Raw genomic sequence first — 16,229 nt, 5'->3', positions numbered from 1 at the left:
CGACTCCCACATGGAGTCGGTCATGCCGCTGGAAAGGTATTGGAGCCTCGGACGCTAATCCTTCAGATGAGTCCGGAGCTGCTGAGCAGGCACTGGCTTCTGAGGGTGTATTCAGACCCAAACATCTATACATTAAACCGACTTCAAAGGCAAAGAAGCAAACTCAAGAGCCACGTGGACAGGCCTCCATGCCCAAAAAACAGATGCTCAGAATGGCCGAAGACTTGATTACCTTGATCAGGGGTTCCCATCCCCCTCCTGATAAGCGGCCTAGGCAAGAGACTGACTATGAATCTTCAGATCAAGTTTCCATTTCTTCTGATTCCTCTTCTGATCAGGAATATTTTTTTCCCCCCTATGAGGATTCTGATGCTAAAGACTCTATACCTTCAGCTTTTCCTCCTGAGGACTATTTTTTTGGGGAAACCTTACATACCATGAAGGGAGCATTTCCACTGGGAGAGCCAAGATTTTTCAGAATCTAAAAAGAGGCTCAGGGTTTTCTTGTTACTACTTCAGCACAAACCACTAGCCATCCCTCCTGTGTTGGACATTGTAGATGTGTTTTCGGAGTCTAGCCTTACCCCTGACTCCTTGCCTCCAGCTCCTGTTAAGCCTGACAGATATTACAGGGTTCCTGACTCGCATAAATTCATTTTTAAAAACCCTGCTGCAGACCCAGAAACTATTTCTCAAGGTTCCAAGGGAGTTAAGGCTTCCACTGCAAAAAACCCTAACCCTTCTGACAGGGATTCTAGGGCACTGGATAGATGGGGAAAAAAGGTTTACACATCTGCTACCTTTGCTATAAGGGCCTTAAACTGTCAGTTTCATATATTCAAATTTCAGCAACATGTCATGGCATTGCTTAAACAGAAAATGTTGTTAAACTCTAAATGTGCAGGAAAACCTCCAAAAGTGGAGAAGACAAATCACAACCTTACAGGAAACAGTCCCGATGACTTCCCCCTGTCTGCACCAAGCACTTATTTCCTGGCTGCACCCTTAGGGGGAAAATTAGCATTTTTTTCTCAAAATTGGTGCATTATAACCCAGGACAAGTGGGTTCTAAATATCGTGCCACAAGGGTACAAGTTCCATTTCCATACCCTGCCAAATTCAGACGGCTGGCCAGATCTGCCAAAAAATCAATGGGCAGAGGCACAAAAACAAGTCTCATCCCTCATGGACATGAGGGCCATTCAACAAGTGCCAGAGCAAGAGCGGGGACAAGGATTTTACTCAAGACTGTTCTTGGTACCCAGAAAGGACAAGGCCTGGAGGTCAATACTGGACCTATCGATTTTGAACACATTCCTAGATATACCAAAATTCAAAATGTTGACTTTGCAGCAGCTTCTGCTTATGCTGGGCAAGAACGCCTGGCTTGTAACTTTAGACATAAAAGAGGCATACCTGCATATCCCAATCAGACAAATATGCAGAAGACCTCTCAGAGTCAAGGCTGGCTCAATGCATTACCAATTCTCTGCACTGCCCTTTGGCTTATCTACTGCGCCCAGGGTCTTTACAAAGTGCCTGGCACCAGTAATTGCTTACTGCAGACTAAGAGGAATACAAATATATCCTTACATGGACGACTGTCTCATTCAAGCAGAGAACAAGGACATCTTTCTACAGCATCTGGTGTTTTGTGAAAAAAGCTTCTAACATGCCTAGGGTACACAGTCAATGAAAAGAAATCAAAACTAGTACCCTCTCGAGATGATAATCCTGGGTGCAAGCTTAAATACAACTGCCCAGATGACTTATCTCATGCCAGACAAACAAAGGCAATTGACTACCTATTTCAAAATGTTAGCTACAAAGGCCCAGTTATCTGCAAGAAAAATTCTGCAGGCTTTGGGCTTCATGGCATCCTGCATCCTACTCCTTCCATATGCAAGACTGCATATGAGGAAACCTCAATGGTACCTAAAAAGTGTTTGGACTCAACATTGCCACAGCCTGTAAACTATAACTACTCTCATTCCCTGCCTGTAACAGGATTTTCGATGGTGGGCGAAGGCTTGTCACCAAAACAAGGGACAGCCATTCACACATTACCCCCAGTCCGGCAGACACTAACAAGGGATGCATCAGATTATGCCTGGGGGGCCCACATGGCAGGAAGATGCATTCAGGGAACATGGCCCTCAAACCAAATGCATCTACATATCAATCAAAATGAGATGCTATCTGTTCAAAATGCCCTGACAGCCTTCAAGGACCTACTTCATCCAGGACAACTACTGATAAGGACAGACAACACCACGGTCATGTGGTATATAAACAAGCAGGGGGGCACACATTCTTACCCCCTTTGCAGATTAGCCATGACTTTGTGGGACACAGCATTGACTTAACAAGTACATCTGCAGGCACAATTCCTGCCAGGAAGGAAAAATACTCTGGCAGATGAACTAAGCAGAAACCTCATGGATCCCCACGAGTGGCAGCTGGATCCACAAGTCTTCAGCATGATAACAAGGAAGTGGGGATGCCTGGACATGGATCTATTTGCCTCCCCTCACAACTACCAAATAGAGATTCTGCATAAGGATTTTTCACAGTCAAGCATGGAAAGTGGACGCCCTATCCTTCAGCTGGAAAAACCTATCAGTATGTTCCTTTCCCCCACTGCCTCTCCTCCCCAAGGTACTCCTAAAGGTCAGACCAGAGAAGCCAAAGATGATACTGATTGCACCAGACTGGCCCCCACCAGCACTGGTACCCAATATTAAGGAGCTTGTCTCCATGCCCAGCTTGGACCTTACCTCACGTACCGCATCTACTGTCCCAGCAAAACAATCAGATCCTGCACAGCCAACTCAGGACTTTAAACCTGGCAGCATGGTGGATAATGTAGTCATACAAAACACACCTCTCAGCAAAGCTGTGGTGGATGCCATTTTGGAAGCCAGAAGGCCTAGTACTAGAAAATCTTATGCTGGAAAATGGAAGAGATTCTGTTCTTGGAACCAGGCACAAGGACCAGATACAGCTATGCCAAATATTCCTCAGATTTTACAATACTTAACTGAGGAGCTGGACAAAAGCCTAGCCTTCTCATCTATTAAAATTCATGCCTCTGCCATTTCGGCTCATTACAATATAGAGCCACCAATCTTTTCTCATCCCTTATTAAAACAGTACCTCAGAGGAGCCAAAAATTTAAGGCCTCCAAGGAGATCAGCAATGCCTGCTTGGGACCTCAACTATGTCTTGGGAAAACTCACCCTGCCTCCTTTTGAGCCAGCTACTACTGCTGATATAAAGTTTTTATCTTGGAAAACCGCTCTGCTCCTAGCAATAACGTCTGCAAGACGAGTTTCAGAGCTACAGGCACTCATGGCTGTGGAACCTTTCATCGTTTTTTATCCGGACAGAGTCTCCCTGAGGACAAACCCAACATTTATGCCTGAAGTGTCCAGTGTGGCTCTTAACCAAACCATTCATCTGCCAACTTTTTATCCAAATCCACAGAACAAGGGATAAAGAATTCTGCATTCTTTGGATGTACACAGACAGCTTAGATTCTACTTTACAGAACCAAAGTTTTCAGAAAGACAGAGCAATTACTAGTGGTATATGCTGCAGGATCACAAGGAAAGGCCATCTCAAAGCAGACTGTGTCAAAGTGGATAGGCCACTGAATTCGTTTCTGCTACTTATACCATGGCAAGCCAGTGCCTAAGGGCATTAGGCCACATTCCACCAGAGCTGCAGCCACTTCAGCAGCCTTTCTCAGGGGAGTACCAACCAAAGACATTTTAGAGGCAGCTACTTGGAGTTCAGTGCACACCTTTACAAAGCACTATCATCTGCCACTCTTCTCTAAATCCAGGGCAGGCTTTGCCACTGCAGTTCTGCAGGGTCTCATAGCTGCTCCTAATGTGGTTTAGCTCCAGCCTCCCAACCATAGCTTTGGGAATCTACCCAAATGTAATGACTGCAACAGTGAAACATGAAGAACATAGTGCAGTTGTGTATGCTTACCATAAATGTAGATGTTAGAGTGTATTCACTGTTGCAGTCCAAGTTACCCACCCGCCATCCCCCCATTTTTTTCTGATGGAACCTGTCTTTCCTTCTCGGATTTGTGCAACCTATAAAGTATTTGCTTGTGGATGAAGGTAAAGTTTATATTGCTGCATGTAATTTTATATAAACTTTGGCTAGCCTTTTAGGGGGCACCTGACATCTGGGGCAAGAAAAACTAAAGAAAATGGCATCGGCTGCTTCTTTTATACCCCTGACAACCTGACGTCAGGGAAGGGGCGATAACAGCCGACGCAGGACCCAAGACTTTGGAATTCAGGCCGACTGAGGGCAACCTACCAGCAGGATTACCCAAATGTAATGACTGCAACAGTGAATACACTCTAACATCTACATTTATGGTAAGTGTACACAACTGTACTTTCTAGCTCACAACAGCAGTATAATGCATGCTCTGACCTCTTTGGAGGCTAGACGCCTATGCTGTTCTGATGACAGCATTGCATTGAAGACTGTAGGCCAGTGAAAGAGGGGAAGAGGTTTTTCACCTTGAGGGCACAGTCCATGGCAGGTACTTTTTACCCCATCCCCCTTTGCTTTCTCCTGAGAAAGCTGTTTAATCTTTACAAGTGATTCGGCATACAAGAGAGAAAGTGTGGCAGTGTAGGGAGCGTGTTTGGGGGTGGGGATATGTGAATGCCATGTGGAGCATTTAAAAGGAGGGGTATATGCCTTGCTGCCCTTTGTAAGTGGACTTTTAGTTTCTTAGTTGCATAAAATATTAATGCAAAGCCATAGCTCACTTTATTCCTTGATCCCATTCCCTTTGCAGTCTTTTTATATTCACTGGGAGAGACCGTGAGTGAGACTGAAGTACTGCACATTCAGAACCATAACTTTGTGAAGTTGTAGTGCCTTACCAGTAAAACGCAACAAAACCTAGTTAAGTAGAAGTTGACTTGTGTGTTTTTTAGGTTGTGTACAGCAGCATGTTTGAACCATAACTGTGTCTTAAAGAACCTAGATACGTGTCTCTCTCGTATTCCATTTATTTGTCTGTGATACTAACTTTTCATAAACCGTTTTTTTCAGCTCCGAAGAAGAAGAACCAAAATTAAAGACAGTGAACAAGGAAGAGGTTCCACAAGGTATGTTCTCAAAAGTTAGTGAGCTGCTTGTTACATGTGTCTGTAATAAGCTGCTCATTGGTTACATGTTTGTTTGTAATAAGCTGCTCGTTGGTTACATTGGCTTGTAATAAGCTGCTCGTTGGTTTTGTTACATGTGTCTTTGTAATAAGCTGCTCATTGGTTACGTTTATTAGTAATAAGCTGCTCGTTGGTTACATGTGTCTGTAATAAGCTGCTCGGTTACATGTGTGTTTGTAATAAGCTGCTCGTTTGTAATAAGCTGCTCGTTGGTTACATTGGTTTGGAATAAGCTGCTCGTTGGTTTGGTTACATGTCTTTGTAATAAGCTCCTCATTGGTTACTTTATTAGTAATAAGCTGCTCATTGGTTACATGTGTCTGTAATAAGCTGCTCGTTGGTTACATTGGTTTGTAATCTGCTCGTTGGTTTGGTTACATGTGTCTTTGTAATAAGCTCCTCATTGGTTACGTTTATTAGTAATAAGCTGCTCGTTGGTTACATGTGCCTGTAATAAGCTACTCATTGGTTACATGTGTGTTTGTAATAAGCTGCTTGTTGGTTACATTGGTTTGTAATAAGCTGCTCATTGGTTTGGTTACGTGTGTCTTTGTAATAAGCTGCTCGTTGGTTACATGTGTCTGTAATAAGCTGCTCGTTGGTTACATTGGTTTGTAATAAGCTTCTCGTTGGTTTGGTTACATGTGTCTTTGTAATAAGCTGCTCATTGGTTACGTTTATTAGTAATAAGCTGCTTGTTGGTTACATGTGTCTGTAATAAGCTGCTCGTTGGTTTGGTTACATGTCTTTGTAATAAGCTGCTCATTGGTTACGTTTATTAGTAATAAGCTGCTCGTTGGTTACATGTGCCTGTAATAAGCTGCTCGTTGGTTTGGTTACATGTCTTTGTAATAAGCTGCTCATTGGTTATGTTTATTAGTAATAAGCTGCTCGTTGGTTACATGTGTCTGTAATAAGCTGCTCGTTGGTTTGGTTACATGTCTTTGTAATAAGCTGCTCATTGGTTACGTTTATTAGTAATAAGCTGCTCGTTGGTTACATGTGTCTGTAATAAGCTGCTCGTTGGTTTGGTTACATGTCTTTGTAATAAGCTGCTCATTGGTTACGTTTATTAGTAATAAGCTGCTCATTGGTTACGTATGTTGCGCGGAGCTGTGTTGCTGACTGATGTGGTTTGCTTTAAAATAGGAATTGATGAGGACAATGAGAGCAGTGAAGAGAGTGAGGAGGAGAAACCAAATGAGGAGAAAGAGGAGGAAGATGAAGAGAAAAAGGCGGCTCCTCAGGCTGACAAAAAGAAGAAGAAAGAAAAGCATGGGGAAGGTCTGCTTTATTCCAGCTGTGCACCAACCTTGAGTCTTTTTTTTTTTTTGTCTTTAAACGTCCTGGTAACTTTTTAGCATTTTCGCATTTTACGGCTCTCTAGTAACAAGATGGGTACTAACACTCAGTGTCATTCCTAGGCCAACAGTTTGCTGTTCTTTATCTGGGAAGGATGAGGATGATGGATATGTACATTTATTCCTGATGAGGATAATTGTGGCTCACAGCATCTGTGCCTGGTAAAGCACTGAATGACTGAGAAAGTGTATTCATCCCTGTTAGGACTGATGTTGATGGATGTGTGTTTTTTTTGTAATTTTAAGGGTCATTGATGCATGATATATATTCCCTGTACATCTAAGGCTTGCATGCTGAGACAATGTGTTTGTCCTTCTCATGTCTGTGTACTGTTAATGTACAGCACGACCAGCATGTCATATTTGTTCCTGTTAAGGAAGTCTTTATATTGATAATACAGAGAGTGGACCAGCATGTTGTATTTATTCCTGTTAAGGAAGTCTTTATATTGATAATACAGAGAGTGGACCAGCATGTTGTATTTATTCCTGTTAAGGAAGTCTTTATATTGATAATACAGAGAGTGGACTAGCTTGTTGTATTTATTCCTGTTAAGGAAGTCTTTATATTGATAATACAGAGAGTGGACCAGCATGTTGTTTTTATTAAGGAAGTCTTTATATTGATGCAGAGAGTGGACCAGCATGTTGTATTTATTCCTGTTAAGGAAGTCATTATATTGATAATACAGAGAGTGGACCAGCATGTTGTATTTATTCCTGTTAAGGAAGTCTTTATATTGATAATACAGAGAGTGGACCAGCATGTTGTATTTATTCCTGTTAAGGAAGTCTTTATATTGATAATACAGAGAGTGGACCAGCATGTTGTTTTTATTAAGGAAGTCTTTATATTGATGCAGAGAGTGGACCAGCATGTTGTATTTATTCCTGTTAAGGAAGTCTTTATATTGATAATACAGAGAGTGGACCAGCATGTTGTATTTATTCCTGTTAAGGAAGTCTTTATATTGATAATACAGAGACTGGACCAGCATGTTGTATTTATTCCTGTTAAGGAAGTCTTTTATATTGATAATACAGAGAGTGGACCAGCAATGTTTTTTTTTATTCCTGTTCAGGAAGTCTTTATATTGATAATACAGAGTGTGTACCAGCATGTTGTTTTTATTAAGGAAGTCTTTATATTGATGATACAGAGAGTGGACTAGCATGTTGTATTTATTCCTATTAAGGCTCATGACTACCAGCTGCATGCATGTATCCCAGCTGCATGCATGTATCGTACTGAAAGTGGTCTGCATGGAGTATGTGTCCTTGGATAGGCTGGGAGTCGAGAAAGCTCAGATTTTCTCCCACTAGGGTTTGGCAGGGGGTTGGGAGTTGGCATAATGGTTAGGTGTTTACTTCCCAGACAAAGAAGTAAAGGGTTTGATTCATACAAAAGAAAATTAGGTAGGCTTAAAATGGTCCACAAAGGCAGCTGGCCTAGTACAAAGCTATGAATCTATGTCTGTAGATAAGGTGCTTCAACAAAGTATTAGTTTAAGGGTATGCACACTTAGCTTATTGTACGTTTTTTATTTTTTATATTTTTCCCCCTAACGTATTTGTTTGTTTTTCAATTGAATATTGCAGGTTGTGGGTCACATTAAAGGTGGGAAAAGTTTCGAAATGATTTATTGTGGTCTCATTTTTTATATCACAAAAACCTGGCATTTTAACAGGGGTCTGTACACTTTTTATATTCACTGTATATTTGGGCATTTTGGTGGTGCACATCATTTAAAGTTAATGTACACTGAAGGAGTTGTGCTTATAGCTGTGGGAGCCCATTCTCTTAGTAGTGTTAGAGGCTTTATGCAGAAGCAATGTTCATTTAATTTTGGATTGCAGCGGGTCTGTCCCCAATTGAAGTATGTAGGCCCCACACTGTACATGGACAGCTGTGAAGCAAGAAGTTTGTCTGGTAACTGCATTAGAATGTTTTGGAAAGGAGTTGGGCTGTGATGTCATGGCAGGTTAGGTCATTGCTCAGTGGGCTGTAGGCCTAAAAACCTGTGACTTGTACCATAGGCAGTAAAATGCACTTTAGGTAAGCTTCATTGACTCTGGGTTAAGTTAAAAATGGAATGGTTATTTCCATAAATGTATGTATTAGGCACCATGAGTTGTGTTGTTTAGTACTTTGTAGTACTAACCTTTTTTTTTTTTTTAGTGCGTAAAAGTTTGAAAGGTTTAATTGTGGTGCAGTAGAAAAGTTTCATATGGATGCTATTTGACCTTCAGCTCTGGAATGCTTCACATGGGAAGCAGAACAATTTTTCATTTGTCACGTTTACCCTTTTTATGTAGTCGTGCGATTAGAGTTAATATATTTCATTTTTGTTTTGGTTTTCTGTGTTTTTAATGGTTAGATTATTTTGTTGCATCATATCAGATGCCTTTTTTTTTTTTGTTTGTTTTAACAAATCTTACTAGTCATCAGCTTATAAAAGAGCATATCAAAACGAGATGCATCACCAAGACTTAAGTCTAACAAATGGCAGGATTTATTAGCATATCATGATGATGAACTGAATACCACCCATTAGCATACCATGATGCTGAACTGGATATCACCTATTAGCATACTGTGATGCTGAACTGGATACCACCTATTAGCATACTGTGATGCTGAACTGGATACCACCCATTAACATACTGTGATGTTGAACTGGATACCTCCCATTAGCATACCGTGACACTGAACTGGATACCACCCATTAGCATACTGTGACACTGAACTGGATACCACCCATTAGCATACCGTGACGCTGAACTGGATTCCACCCGTTAGCATACCGTGACACTGAACTGGATACCACTCGTTAGCAAACCGTGACGCTGAACTGGAAACCACCCGTTAGCATACCGTGACGCTGAACTGGAAACCACCCGTTAGCATACCGTGACGCTGAACTGGAAACCACCCGTTAGCATACCGTGACGCTGAACTGGAAACCACCCGTTAGCGTTCCGTGACGCTGAACTGGTTACCACCCGTTAGCGTACCGTGACTCTGAACTGGATACCACCCATTAGCGTAACATGACGCTGAACTGGATACCAATATTAGCATACAGTGACACTGAACTGGATACCACCCATTAGCAACAATAGGAGCATCGTATAATACATGGAGAGCATATTTTTACTTATGCTAATTTGGAAAGTCATTGACCACATTCATTTTTTTTTTTTTTATTGAAACTGAAGGGGTCCAGAAGAAAAAGAGCTTAAATATTGCAAAGCAGCAGTTTCTGCTACATTTGAATATCGGTAATTTACCTGCATTCCTGACTGAGCATTACTTCCCCCCTCAGTCTCTCAAACTGCATACTTATTGCTAAAGGCTGTGAGACACAGAATCCACGTGTTAACATTTTTATTTCTACTTTGTTCTTCTAAGCCCCGATACTTTATCTGTCATTTATTTGTTACAGTGATTTGTACACTTCTGTGGTAAGTCCTGTTTTCACTTCTTGGTACCAGATTTGTTTTTGCTAATAATATCAAGGAATACAGAGGTCTTCCTGACTTGGTCCATTTACCGTGTAGTTGTGATGTTAATAAAGTGTGACTTAATGATATTTTTCCCCAACCATAATATTTCTAGCAATTCCTTTTGTAATTTGAATTGTTCCAGGAAAAGACACTGTCAAAAATGTGCCTAATGTGCCTCCCATTCTCAATTGCTCCAGCAGAACACCTTCAGCAAGTGTTTGGTGCCCCTGGAAGTAAGAGACTTGATCTTCTCAAGTGTGGAAGTACTCATGCTGGTATTTCCACACAGATATTCAGAATGTTTTGATTCAATAGCCTCTCTATGTACATCCCAGACCTCTTCCCATTTCTTCTGGTGTTCCCCTCCTCATATAGTTAACCTTGCCTTTTCACTCTTCCCCCATTTCCCTCAGAATAGTGTATACCCTTTTTATGTAGTCGTGCGATTAGAGTTAATATATTTCATTTTTGTTTTGGTTTTCTGTGTTTTTAATGGTTAGATTATTTTGTTGCATCATATCAGATGCCTTTTTTTTTTGTTTGTTTTAACAAATCTTACTAGTCATCAGCTTATAAAAGAGCATATCAAAACGAGATGCATCACCAAGACTTAAGTCTAACAAATGGCAGGATTTATTAGCATATCATGATGATGAACTGAATACCACCTATTAGCATACTGTGATGCTGAACTGGATACCACCCATTAACATACTGTGATGTTGAACTGGATACCTCCCATTAGCATACCGTGACACTGAACTGGATACCACCCATTAGCATACTGTGACACTGAACTGGATACCACCCGTTAGCATACCGTGACTTTGAACTGGATACTACAGAATAGTGTATAGTAAACTTTATTACATGAGAGAACTGTCCCATTCCACACCACTGTTCATGCAGAATAAAGTAACCCACTAGAAAGTTATGTGTTGCTCACAGTCCACTTAAACGTTTTCACCAATACCCTATAAGTTAACTGTTCTCTTTGCTTACAGTTCTTTTTGTCCTTGCGTTGGGACCTTGCTTACAGTTCTTTCTGTCCTAACTGCTCCCAGTGTAGTAATTTCCTTGCCTGGCTACTCTGTTGTATGTTTATGGGAGTATTCTGTTTGCTCTTATACATAGTACTGTTGGTGCCAATATGCCCCTAGACTCTCCTACTCCCTTTAATTTCATTTACAAGTCTAGCTGAGCTGATATTGCCTATGTGACCCTGTTGCCATGACACAGTTCTGCAGACCAAAACATTTGGCATAGTGTTTTGTTTTCTTCTTCTACACATATTTGATTTAGTAAATTGACCTAGGCTGTCTTTTCACTTCATATTCCAGATGGCAAACACTCTCATCTGACTGGTTTTCCAATAGTTTTCAAATTTGGTACTCCTAATTCACTCTGATCCGTTAGAAAAATTACATTTTCTTGTGCCACTCCAGCTTACCATTGTTCTACAAAACAGTATTGTTTACTTCTGAAAAGAAAAGCTTTCCCAGGGATAACGGAGTGATTTAAAATTAATACAGATCTTGGGTAAACAACATCGTTTGTAACGAGGTCACCCATTTTGCAAAATTCATATCCAGTACTTGCCATTTTTGGAACAAAACTTTGCACTTAGCAAGCAGCATTTCATATGTGGTTGATAACTGTATAAGGATTGTGAAATTCAGCTGAATATCCAAATACCTAAAACCACCAACCTTCCAAAAAAGAAATGTCCTTAATGAAATAATGTTAAGTGACAGTGTCTTTGGCTTCATTACTAATAACTTGTACTTTGTCAATTGCCTAAAATGATTTAACTTGCCAAGCAACATTTCTGGTCATGTCAAGGCTTATATATTCATAGGTTCATAGGTAGGTACTAGGTGATTGGCCCTAAAGCCTAAGTAAGCCTAGCCAACAAAGTTCCCTGGCTTACGCCAACCCAAGAAAGTTAATTTCCTGTGCCCCTGTCGAGCAGAGCCACAGAAGTGATCCCTGGGTTGTATTTCCTATTTCCCATCCACTCAAGATTTTTCTTGGAGTGTTAATGAGGAACTTTTCTTGACATACCTGGGTAGCATGTTCCAGAGTATGGGAAGTCTCTGGGACAGGAATCTATCCCTCCAGCATATCCGGTTTATTGTGGTGACATGGTTTAGGTCCCTAGAGCGTGTAGGTCGGAGGGATTTCTTTAGGTGTAGCATGTTCAACAGCTCTGGGTTTGACATAGCTTTATATGTTAGGCAAACATCACCTCGGAGTAGGCGATATGCTACAGACTAAAGCTGGAGTTTTTTGAGACCGTCAGTATAAAGCATCTGTTTGAGGCCAGTAATCCTCTTTGTGAGGTATTTCTGCGGCCTTTCCAGCTGCTGCAGATGTCTTGTGAGGTACATTCCAAAAGGGGCGTTGTACTCTATAATGGGTCTAATGAGTGTCGTGTAGATGGGAACAATGACATCTTTTTTTCCTGGATGAGAATCCTTTTGTGATGTGTGCCACGTAGAAGGATTTCCGGACTACTGTGGCAATGTGATTATCAAAGGAGAGACTACTGTCCACCTGGGTCCCAAGGTCTCTTATCACACATACGGCGTTAAGAAGACTGCCACTATATGGGTACAGAATTTTTACCAAAGGGGATAACAATGCACTTTTTGGCATTGTGCTTGAGGCCATGGCTCTGACACCAGGCATCTGTCTCAGTGAGGCCCTTCTGTAGGATGTCCACATCATTTGGGGACTCAACTGTATCTCCTAGTTTGCAGTCATCTGTGAACTTCGTTAGCCAGAGGCCTTCTGTGGTGGCCTGTACTTCAGAGAGGTAGATACCAAACAGGAGAAGTCCCAGGACTGAACCCTGTGGTACTCCACTTGTCACTGGTTTGAAGCCAGATTTGGAGTCTGCAACTTTTACAGTGTGGGTTCTGTCAGTGAGCCAGTTGGCAACCCATCTTGTGACATAGGGATTTATATCTAGTTTAGTGAGTTTAGCTATAATTCCAGAATGGGAGGTGGTGTCGAAAGCCTTGGCGAGGTCAAGATAGGCTGTGTGAACCACCTTACCCTCGTCTACGGCTTTGGTGACTGCCTCAAAGAAGTTGACCAGGTTCAGGAGGTATGATCTGCCTTTCACAAACCCGAACTGGGTGGGGTCCAGAGTCTGGAGGTTACCAATGTCTTCCATGATGATACGTTCCATGACCTTGCAGACCAGGCTCGTCAGGCTAATAGGTCGCTAGTTCTGAGGATCAGTGGTAGCTCCTCCTTTGTGGAGTGGATAACTGTTGCTGTACGCTATTCAGTAGGCACAAAGCCTGACTTGAGGCTATGATTGAATATGGTGCTCAGGTGGGGAGCCAGTTCGTTCTGAAGTTTGTTTAAAATGCAACCTGGGATGTTGTCCAGTCCCATGGATGCTGTGTTTTTGGCTTTAGAGAGTGCTGCTTTTACCTGTGTAGTTGTGATTACAGGATCTCTGCATTCTTCCTGTATAGATATGGGTCCACAAATCTGCATGGAGTGACATTTTAAATTCCTCTCCCCTTATTTCAGTGTCCCTTAAATCCAGGAATAAAGTGCCTCAGCAGAGGTGTCTGAAGCGTAATGCAAACACATGGGGGTATGGAGAGTTGGCAGTCTCTTCTAGCATCTCTTGCCGGTCCCAGACTATATCCAGTGAAGAGCATCAGGTTAAGGGTTCTAAGTGTACAATAAAAAGAATGAGGGAAGGCAGACAACCCTGTTTGTTACCTCAAGCTAATCCCATACTGTCTGACAATTCCGTATTCACTTTAACTCTAGGCACAGACCCCCCCCCTTATATCCTTGGTAGCAGCTGACTGAATTCCACAGATAATGCAGAGTGGTGTAATATCCTAGATAGATGACTCCAGTTCACACTGACTGAAAACTTTTTCACATCTAAGCTGCTTCATAGCATAGACTACTCTTGTTTGTTTCTTCAGTTAACAGTGATAAACCCTCTTTGATCAGGGTACACCAGAAATGTCATATGCCTCTGTAGTCTTATCACCTGGATTGCCGTAAGGATCTTATTATATTACTTTAAAATAGAAATGGGCCTGTATGAGCATGTAGACATAAGATCCTTTCTTTCTTTGGTGGTATTTATCCAAGCTCAGTATCTGTATCTAAAAGCTTAGAGTACTTCTGTTGGACACTGTCCCCCATCTGACAGATTTTCATTGAGATTTCATGTGGACTTTGCATCTTTCTCTTATGTGATTCCTCCTCACCAGTTCTGTTTCCTTTGTTAACCTAGCCATTAAAGTTGCTGCATCATGTAACTTCAACTTGGCTGACTCTAATTTAGGAAAGCATCCTCCTTTTAATTATTTTCTGAGAGCACCAGTCTTTTTGAAACACCCCTCATATGTTTAAGTATTCCCCAAACTTCGGCTTGCTGTGACTTGTATATGCTGGTGGTAGTCTGATTGCCTGCACAGCATGTTGAAACAGTCCTCATATGTTTAAATACTCCCCTAACCTGGGCTTGCTGTGACGTGTGTCTACTGTTGGTAGTCAGCCTGCACAGCATGCATCATTTTTCTTGTCTTTTGCAAAGTGCCAGTTACTTCACTGACCTTTAAACTAGTAACCAGGACAGTCGAGACCGATATAATGAAAGCTGGCTGTAAATGTAATGAAAGCTGACTGTAAATGTAATGAAAGCTGGCTGTAAATGTAATGAAAGCCGGCTGTAAATGTAATGAAAGCCGGCTGTAAATGTAATGAAAGCCGGCTGTAAATGTAATGAAAGCCGGCTGTAAATGTAATGAAAGCAGGCTGTAAGTCTAATGAAAGCAAGCCGGCTGCAAGTCTAATGAAAGCAAGCCGGCTGCAAGTCTAATGAAGAAAGCAAGGCGGCTGCAAGTCTAATGAAGAAAGCAAGGCGGCTGCAAGTCTAATGAAGAAAGCAAGGCTGCAAGTCTAATGAAGAAAGCAAGGCGGCTGCAAGTCTAATGAAGAAAGCAAGGCGGCTGCAAGTCTAATGAAGAAAGCAAGGCGGCTGCAAGTTTAATGAAGAAAGCAAGACGGCTGCAAGTCTAATGAAGAAAGCAAGGCGGCTGCAAGTCTAATGAAGAAAGCAAGGCGGCTGCAAGTCTAATGAAGAAAGCAAGGCGGCTGCAAGTCTAATGAAGAAAGCAAGGCGGCTGCAAGTCTAATGAAGAAAGCAAGGCTGCAAGTCTAATGAAGAAAGCAAAGGCTGCAAGTCTAATGAAAGCAAAGGCTGCAAGTCTAATGAAGAAAGCAAGGCGGCTGCAAGTCTAATGAAGAAAGCAAGCCGGCTGTAAAACCCCCAGTGCTGTAACTCCCAAACCTCAAGCTGAAGAAATGTGCACCGGACCAGTACTTTCTGAAATTCAGCAATTCAGGAGATATGATAGTGTTATTGGGTATGATGTTGAATGAGAGGTCAGGAATGGTATGTTGCGTGGGTTGGAAGATAAGCTGTGTTTTGTTTGAGTTCAATATTAGCTGGTGGTTAGTGAGCCAAGATTCGGCAGAGAGAAAGGAGGCTTGAGTTTGTATTCAGAAGAAAAGGAAGTCAAGAGTTGTTATGCATAATAAGAGGAATAATTGATATCATAAATAAAAATGTAGAAGCGATGGTTATTATAGTGGATATAAGTAAATTCCATGGTGATATTCAGTCTAAATCATTATGGGGAATATTGTACGCATATAATGCAAGTAAAAAAGTTACAAGTAATAAAATCTGTTTATGAAAAGAACTATGTGAAACTACATGTAAGTAGCTGGATTGGGGAAGAAATAAAAATAGAATGTGAAATAAAGCAGGGTTACCCATCTAGTACTGTAATTTTCTCATTAGCTATGAATGTAATAATGAAAGAAATTAATAAAATGTCAAGTAGTGGTGGATACAAAATGAAGGAAGTACAGCTACCAATAATGTATAATTATGCAGATGATATTGCATTAACTGTTTAAAGTTGTTGTCTTTCGGCTTTTCCCAGTTAGGGGTTGCCACAGTGGAACTCCAGTCCGCTAATGATTGGCAGTTGTTTTTTATGGTGTCGAGTTGCCAACCCGACGCCCAACCTTCAACGAAGGCACGCCCATTCAACGCATGTCTTTCGAACGCCCACCCTTAAAATGGTGAATCGGG

The 16,229-nt window shown here is 41.5% G+C and overlaps 1 protein-coding gene across 1 annotated transcript in view; it reads left to right on the top strand.

Annotated features, from left to right (window-relative positions):
• GTF2F1 (general transcription factor IIF subunit 1) overlaps nt 1–16,229 on the top strand; it is a 903,716-nt gene that overhangs the window by 106,159 nt on the left and 781,328 nt on the right. The window contains exons 7-8 of the mRNA XM_044057223.1: nt 5,095–5,150; nt 6,360–6,494. Of these exons, the coding sequence (XP_043913158.1) occupies nt 5,095–5,150; nt 6,360–6,494 (191 nt within the window). The remainder of the gene's footprint in view (nt 1–5,094; nt 5,151–6,359; nt 6,495–16,229) is intronic.

The sequence above is a fragment of the Protopterus annectens genome, chromosome 15.part0 (genome assembly GCF_019279795.1).
Source record: "Protopterus annectens isolate FY-2018-M chromosome 15.part0, PAN1.0, whole genome shotgun sequence".
NCBI classification, from domain to species: domain Eukaryota; kingdom Metazoa; phylum Chordata; order Ceratodontiformes; family Protopteridae; genus Protopterus; species Protopterus annectens.
The sequence above is the reverse complement of the archived record's forward strand: the minus strand, read 5'-3'. Positions and strand labels throughout refer to the sequence as shown.